This window comes from Hippichthys cyanospilos, chromosome 17 (assembly GCF_059441005.1).
Source record: "Hippichthys cyanospilos isolate Australia breed blue-spotted pipefish chromosome 17, RoL_Hcya_1.0, whole genome shotgun sequence".
NCBI classification, from domain to species: domain Eukaryota; kingdom Metazoa; phylum Chordata; class Actinopteri; order Syngnathiformes; family Syngnathidae; genus Hippichthys; species Hippichthys cyanospilos.
In genome coordinates this window covers 8,136,305-8,145,200 of record NC_142385.1, presented here as the reverse complement: position 1 = coordinate 8,145,200, position 8,896 = coordinate 8,136,305, and the positions used below count along the sequence as shown (strand labels likewise).

The 8,896-nt window shown below is 37.9% G+C and overlaps 1 protein-coding gene across 1 annotated transcript; it reads right to left on the bottom strand.

The window, feature by feature from the left end:
• Positions 1-608: 608 nt before the first annotated feature.
• Positions 609-8,709, bottom strand: fkbp10b (FKBP prolyl isomerase 10b). The gene is made up of 10 exons (XM_088439011.1): positions 8,320-8,709; positions 8,010-8,155; positions 6,958-7,147; positions 6,677-6,822; positions 4,849-5,038; positions 4,638-4,783; positions 3,447-3,636; positions 2,401-2,543; positions 2,152-2,315; positions 609-1,613 (listed from the first exon to the last, which is right to left on the bottom strand). Exons 1-10 carry the CDS (start codon positions 8,511-8,513, stop codon positions 1,425-1,427), a joined length of 1,698 nt encoding a protein of 565 aa, XP_088295137.1. The 5' UTR covers positions 8,514-8,709; the 3' UTR covers positions 609-1,424.
• Between the last annotated feature and the right edge of the window lie 187 nt (positions 8,710-8,896).

Sequence of the window (8,896 nt, the reverse complement as noted above, 5' to 3'; positions counted from 1 at the left end):
TATGAATACGTCTAAATGTGCCTTTTTTTTTACCAATGGAAGATTCATGGGTAAATTAATGACTCTATTAATTTTACTTATTGAACTCATTCAATCGCAAAAACAATTTTACATTTTTCAAGACTCCTCACATGCTACTTCTCCCTGGTACAACTCATTCAATGCCAGGGATGTATTTTCACGTTTTTTACGTCTGAACATTCAATCCCGGTAAGTATTTTCTTAAATATCTGGGATTTTTTTTCCCCTCATTTTTGGCTTTGTCAAAAATGGCTTTAGATAGTCAAGTACTATGGCTGGTACAAAATGAACAAAGTACTATAGTAACCAATTACTTCAATAAGTACTGTATACCTTAGTATTTACATACCTAAAGCAATCAATTACGTTACCTAATCAAGTGTGTTTAGGTGTGTGTGTGTGTGTATATGTATGTATAATATATATATATATATATATATATATATATATATATATATATATACTGGAATTGAAGGTCTGGACTGGATTGAATGAGTACATTTAAAAGTACACGTCAGTCACATTAGGTCATTAAATAATGTAGATGTACCTAATAAAGTGATTGTTGGTACAGGTGACTCCACCTGTGAATTGAACAGTTGCCATTTTATTTGTCAACTTGGAATTCATTTGTAGAAAAAACATGGACAAATTGAGCATCAAAGGTGATTTGTAATCTAATTTTCACAATTTCCAAATATCCGTCAGCAAATTAGACAAAATCTTTGTACAGTACATGAAAACTGAAATGTTCTTAGTGCAACCTTATTGATTGTAATGCTATATTGAGATGTCGATGACCAATAATTAACAAAGCTTCATGAAGCACTAGTCCCTTTTTTTGATTACTCTAGATGGCGTACTTGGTCCAAAGAGGCAGGGGAATTTTAATACATTTCCATTGTACAGAGTGTTTATTTTTAAACCAAGGGCACCACCTAGAGGAGTTGAAAAAAAAGATCACAAGTGCTTCATGAAGCTTCATTTTTCCATCACCATCAATTGGCGGTTCTAATATTTAATCTTTTGTAGTTTGACAAGTATGACTGAAAAAGGACATTTCAAATCACGCATTTGCGTCATCAAATAAAAATAAAAAATGAGCCGTACAACATACTAGACAGTAGTGATGAACAAACGAAGCTTCATGAAGCACCTATGATTTTTTTTTCTTTTTCTCCTGCTTTATATTTGGACTCCTCTAGATGGCACTCATGGTTCTACAAAAACATTTTGTATATTTCCACTGCAAACCAAGAGCACCATCTGGAGGAGTCAGAAAATATCACAGGTGCTTCATGAAGCTTCATTTTCCCATCACTAGCAAAAAGACAAAAAGTCTATTGTGTTTGTGTTGTTATCTGTCCCTGAGAGAAGAACAGGAAATGCGGAGGCGCGAGCCGTCACAGCTCATCGTGCTGCGCCCGCTCTTGGTCCTCGTCCACCTTCAGCTTGAGCTCTTCGGGCGTGATCCGGCCGTCTTTGTTGCGGTCCTGGTTGACGAACATGTCGGCGATCACTTGATCCTCCGGCGTGCCGGGCCTCAGGCGACCTTTGCCCTCTGACACTAGCAGCTTGATAAAGTCGGCGAACTGCGGAAACACGCGCCGATGTCAGGTAATATCCGAGTCGTCCGCAACAGAAGACAAAAAATGCACGATGTCCCAGTTTGGGGAATTTGTAAGAAAACTTGTCTCAGAACGTTGAAAAATAAAATATTTTAGAAATATCAGTGTCAATATCATTCACCCATTTGAGGCCGTCTTACAATCAGAAAATAGAATAGAAAATGGTTATTTTTTACACTTTTGAGGAAAATTGTCATCTTGGGATTTATCGGTCTGACTTTAAAGTTACCTGTCTTTTTTGGGGGGGGGAATTTTTGTACTGGTGGTAATTTTTTGTTTATTTTTAAAACAAGAGCACCATCTAGAGGAGGAAATAGGAATCTGAGGTTTCATGAAGCTTCAGTTTCCCCCAAACAATTGAAAAGGTCAACCTCAAAATTTTCTTCACAATAATACTCCCTACATAGGCCTGCGAGTCAATATTCAGACAAATGTCCTTTTGCGGAATATGAATTAAATCACAACTTTCAATTGTTTTTATCCTGTTCAATTGTGTCGTCACCTCTTCCAATGGCACGGAGTCATCCTTGTTAACATCGATGGCCTGGAACAAATCTTTGGGCGTGTCCTGCAGCCACACAAAGAGGTAACCCGGCGGCACGCCTTTCTGCACGCGCACCATCTCGATGTCGAACACCAGCACGGCGCTGCTCGGCACGCCCGGCGCTAAAACCCGCAAAAAAAGCCCGGTTTTTCGAGACGATAGAAAATAGAGAACGAGAGGAGAAGTGATAAAAGGGGGAGCACTCGCCTCCTTTTTCTCCATGGCCCCAGTGAGGCGGCACGGTGACCAGTCGCCTCTCGCCCTCGCACATGCCCCGCAAGGCCTGGTCCAGACCGTCGATCACCTTGTCCGAGCCCAGCACCGCATCCTGCATGTTCTCGTAATCGTGCCTAAAATCACACAGGTAGGGGTCACACCTTACCATTCATCCACAATTTTAATTTAATTTAAAAATTGTATTGTAATGCTTTTCTCACAAAAAAGCAACAATGTAGAGTAAGTAAATTTGTGAAGAAAAAAAAAACACGTGGAGTATGTATATATATATATATATATATATATATATATATATATATATATATATATATATATATATATATATATATTTCCCACGTAAAAACGACCATGTATACCAAGACTTATCTTCACATAAAATTGATTGTTTAGTACGAACTTTTTGGTGAAAAAAAAACAGTGCATGTATATTGAGGCTTTTTTGTGAAAAAAATGACCATGTAAGCTTTTTCACAAAAAACAAACATGTATAATAAGGCGTTTTGTGGGAAAGAAATACCATGTACAGTAAGGGTTTTTGTTGTGAAGAAATGACCATGCAAAGTAAGGCTTTTTCACAAAAAAATAAACATATATAGTAAGGCTTTTTTGTGGACAAAATAGACCATGTATACTCAGCTTTTTTTGGAGGAGAGCATGTATAAAAATGCCTTTTTTCGAGAAAAAATAAAACAATGTAAAGTAAGAAGTAGGCTTTTCATGGGTAAAAAAATAACATGTATACTAAGGCTTTTTGTGAAAATGTATACTAAAGGACTTTTTTGAAAAAATAACAGTGTATAATAAGGCTTTTTTTGTGAAAAAATGACCATTTTTGTTCTTGAAAAGCTTTAGTTTTTCTTGATAAAATGAGTATAGTAAAGCTTTTTTGGCGAATAAACTATAATGTATAGTTTTTTCAGTAGTTTTTTTTTTCATGAGTGTGTGTGTGTTTTAAATACAAAGGTAAAAAATCGACCCGCTCTGGGGTCCAGCTTGAAAATGTGGCGTGGACTCACGAGGAGAAGAGGCGGGTGCCATCCACCAGGGTGCAGTTGTAATGGTAGTGGACCAGGTCATCCACCTCGGAGGTGTGGTTGCACCCTTGTGGCCGGTGGAGGACCTGAATGTCCACCTGGTCGCTGGGGTTGTGGAAGTCAATGACGTGGATGTCAAAGACCAGCACGGCGGACGGCGGGATCACGTCACCTGCAAAGAAAATCGACAACAGACATTTTTCTGAAATTTTGATTCGATGATAAGTCGAACTGCAGCAGTACAGTAAACGAAAGCTCAAACATTTGTTTTTTGACAACAGACAGGTGCAAGCTAAGCTAGTGTAGCTATCGTAGCTAGTTAAGTACAAACGAAGCTTCGTGAAGCACTTGTGATATTTTTTGTCTTCATTAGATGGCACCCTTTGTTCAAAGAGCCAGGGGAAATTTAATACATATTTACACTACCGGTGCTTATTTTTAAAACAAGGGCACTACCTAGAGGAGTAAAAATAAATATCACGAGTGCTTCATGAAGCTTCACGTTTTCATTAACACAAAAAGTACTTTTTGTTATTTGAAATTTGGAAGTTTAAAAAGTGTGACTGAGAAAAAAAAAACATTTGAATTTACACGTTAGCCTCATCATAAACAGAAAACGTAAACCATAGAAGAATAGTGATGACAAACGAAGCTTCATGAAGCACTTGTGATATTTTCTGACACCTCTAGATGGTGCGAGTGGTTCAAAGAGGCAGGGGACATTTAATATATTTCCATTCCACTAGTGTTTATTTTCAAACCAAGGCCCACCACCTAGAGGAGTAAAAAAAAAATATCACGTCCTTAATGAAGCTTCAGCTTCCCATCACCACCTTTAGGACATTTAGTTACTTGGAATTTTGAAGTTTAAAAAGTGTGGCTATAAAAGGACATTTTAAATTACACGTTTGCCTCCTCAAAATAAAAATAATAATAATTAATTAATTTAATTAAATTATATTTTAAAAAGCTGTACAAAATAGTAAACCAGGAGTGATGGACAAACGAAGCTTCATGAAGCATTTCAGATTGTTTTTGACTCAACTAGATGGCACTCTTTATTCCACTGGTGTTTATCTTTAATCCAAGAGCACCATCTGGAGGAGTCAGAAAAAAAAACACACACACACACACAAACTTCACGAAGCTTCATTTTCCCATCACTCGTAGTACCTGCCCCATTTTGGCCGTACGCCAGGTGCGGCGGGATGACCACCCTCCTCCGCTCGCCCATGCAGACCCCCAGCAAGGCCTGGTCCATCCCGGCGATGATGTAACCCATCCCGATGTACGTGTTGTACGTGCTGTTCCTCTGGTAGCTGTCCAGAGTGAAGACACGGGAGGTCCGTCCATCACGGCGGACGGCAAAAGACGGGAAGCCCACCTGGTGTCGAAGGTGACGCCGTTGAGGAAGGTTCCGTTGTAGTGGTAGCGGATGTAATCGCCCGCCACCGTCTTGCGCTTGCACGACTCGGGCACCGTCTGCTCCTCCACCGTCACGTTGTCTTTGGGATTGTGGATGTCCACCAGCAGGACGTCAAAGATCAGAGTCGCGTGGGGGGGGACCTCCACTCCTGCTTCAAACGCGTTTGCAGATGTTTGTTTGACTGCAATTGTCATACTTTTCACCTACTTACAGAAAAACAATCAAATTCCTTCGTTATTAGCACATTCAACTCAAAAGACTTTTTTTTTTTTTTAAAGAATACAGACATTAAATACAGGTACTTATTCTTAAGTATTAAAGTAGCCGATCACTTATTTTAGATTCTTCAGTACATAATTAGGTAATTACTTTAGCTACCAAAACAATGAATTACTCAATTATGTCCTAAAGTACTTGATAATTGATTAGTTACTAAAGTACTAAAATAATAGATTACTTTGGGTAATAATGTACTAATATAATACTAACGTAACCAACTACTTTATGCAATAGGTACTAAGGTAATCAATTACTTAAAGTACGAAAGTAATCGATACTGATTTATCTATAATGTATTTCTGATGATTGATTACTATAGGTACTAAAAGTACTAAAGAAATTGATTAAGTAAAAAAATATCGATTATTGTATGGAGTAAATAATATCTTTAGATACTGATTACCCTAAGTACTAAAGTGTCTGATTACTTTGGGTAGCCAAGTAATGGATGATTTTAGATACGAAAGCAATCGGCAATCAGTTACTTTAAGTAGATAAGTACTCAAGATAGTAATTGGGTAAATAAAATAATATAGATTACTTTATAAATTAAATGGTACATAAGTACTAAAGTAATTTATTACTTTGGGTACCCAAGTAATTTATAACTTTAGATACGAAAGCAAACTTAACTTATTGATTATGGTAGTTAATAATATCCTGAAATTCTTTTTATTGATTACTTTCATGTATAAAGTAAATGATTACTTTAGGTACTTGAGTACGAGGGTCATTTATTATTTTAGGTACTAAAACTACTAAAATTATCAATTACATTTGAATAAAAGTACTAAAGTAATGGATAACTTGAGGTATTAAAGTAATTTAAACATGAAAGTACTTGATAATGTATAAAGAAGTTTATTTATGAAAGTACTCAAATAAATGATAACGTACAGAGTGTATTATGAACAAATGTTTTTAGTTTATGTTTTTATATGTTATATTTATACATTTTTAATAATATGGTATGTTTATACATTATTTAAATATTGTATATATTTATTTAAAATATATTTTTATATTTTATATTTGATCTTTTTTGTTATTTCTTATATTTATACTATTCTATATTTTTATATATTATATTTATATATGTAATATGATATTGTTTTTATGATTTATATAGATATTTTATATATTTATTTAAAATATATTTTATTTGATATTATTTTATTATCTATTTTTATATTATAATTTATATTTATACTATAAAGTACATTATACACAATGTAGAAAGTAATTGATTACTTTAATAGTAAATTACCTAAAAATGTATTTCTTTAGTTTTTAATCAATGAATTAATTTGGACCGGCTTTTTTTTTCATACTACTTGAAAAAAATGGAAAAAGGTTCAAATATGTACCAGAAATTGAATGTCTGAAGTCTTTTTTTTTTGTTTGTTTTTAATATGCTGTAAAGTATCTTTGCCATCGAGTGAGCTCGCGATCCTTTGGACAGTTTCCGCCCCAGTTTCCGACCATTCCACACGACGTCGTACCGCACCTGAGCCTTTTTCGCCGTAGCCTTTAAAGGGCGGGATGAGGATATTTCGTATCTCTCCCACGCACATGCCCAGCAGGCCCTCGTCCAGGCCCTTGACCAGCCAGCCCTCGCCCACCAGGGAGTCGCGCGTCTGCTTCCGCACGAAGCTGCGTGGGGCTCATACAAGCCAAAAAGTCAAACACAAAACAGGCAAGAGCCCTGCGTGACACACAGCACACACGAGAAGATCATTGGGACCGGAAGGGGACGCCGGCTCCCGCGAAAGCCGCGCCGGACTTCACCTGGAGTCGAAGGCGCTGCCGTCCAGCAGGGTGCCGTTGTAGTGGTAGCGCACAAAGTCGCCGCGCATCACCGAGCGCTTGCAGTCTTTGGGGGTGCTGACGCTTTTGGTGACCACCAGGTCGGCTTTGTTCCACAAATCCAGCAGGACGATGTGGAAGACCAGCGTGCTGTCCGGAGGGATGGCGTCACCTGCCGTCCGCAAGTCAAGCGGCGTTTAGCGCTGGGCCCCTTGCAAATCCGGTCTCCGCCATTCGGGGAGGAGCGGGAATCGATTAACCCTCGCTATGTATGTATGCTTGTATGTTGTGTTTAGTCACCCAAATTTGTCCAAAATGTCTCAAATACAATATTTTCTTGTAACCAGTCATTTATGTCCATTTCGCAAGAACCATCATAATATCAATGGGTCAATATGACCCCAAGTTATGTATATTTGTTTACAAGTGTCAAAATTATGTTTATGTTATGTCAAAATGACCAGAAACTCCTCTTTTTTAATGTAAACCCACTCACAAAGTAACAATATAAATATTTGATTTTTACATGCGTGTTATATTTGTTGTTCTGGAAAAGTAATAACCAGGGTCAGTATGACCCGGAGTTGTGTGTATGTATCCAAAAAATGAATTTCTTTCTTTTTTTTCAAATCGTAAACCCACTCACAAAGTAACAAAGGCTATAAATATTTGATGTTTTCATGTGTCTTATGTTTGTTACTCAGGAATAGTAATAACATCCTGGGTCAATATGACCCGAAGTTGTGTGTAGCTATTAATCCAAGTGTCAAAAAAATCTGTCAGAAACTTTTTTGTGCGTGGAATCCTGCTATTGAAACTTGAGTCATTGGGTCATTTTGACCCGGGTTTTTATCCAAAAAGTTGCAAAAATTAAAACGCGTCAAAAAATGCATACAAATTTCATTTTTAATGGATAAGCTTACCTTACGTAAGCCAAACAGACGTCTTGCATTAAAACGTGAACATTAAATATTAACTTTCAAATGGGTCAGTTAAATTTGACCGACAACATCAGAGGAGGGGTAAGACGTTACCTGCTCCGCTGCTGCCGTAGGCCAAGTGCGGTGGGACGGTGATAATGCGTCGCTCGTTGACGCACATGCCCAGCAGCCCTTTCTCGATGCCAGCGATCATGCGACCCTCACCCAAGAGGCCCACCTTGGCCGCCCCTCGCTGGTAGCTAAAAGGCGATGGAAGAAGAAGAAGAAAAAAAAACATCATACGTGTCAAGTCCCTGCACATAATCGCAGCAACGACGCCATCTACTGCTCAAAGTTGGAATTTTAAGACTACGTAAATCATTTGAAAGAAAACTGGGCACCGAAAAAAAGAAGTCGTAATTACCTGGAATCGAAAGTTTTCCCGTCGAGAAAAGTGGCGTTGTAGTGATACCGAACCTGATCTCCGTTTTGGGTTTGCCGCGTGCAAATCGGGGGGATGAAGTGTCGGTCCACGACTACATCTGTAAGCGGGCTAGGGTTGCATTCGACCGAACGCACCAGCAAGAGAATCGCGGGGACGATGCAACAGGCAAACATTGTTCTGACAAAAAGAAGTCTTGAAAAATTAGGCGATACTATTTGGAGGGGGAGGAGGGAAGAGAAGCCTCGGTCCACAGATGTGAGAGCTGTAAACGTGGACAAACTCCAGTAGGCTCAGAAGCCAGCAATGATACCTAGTAAGGAATGTCGGATTTTTTTGGGAGTGGGGTTAAAAAAAAAAAAGTCTTAGTCAAGGTAGCGACCGTGAAAAAAGACCGCGTTTCCGGAAAACGACTTCCGGCGTTACAGTAAAAGAATGTGTAAGTAGCTAAATAAATCAGTAGGTAGCTAAATAAATAAACAAAACCAAGATAGAATTTAATTAAAGAAAATAAGATAAAGAATGAAAAGAAATATAATAAAAAAGGAAATGCATTTTA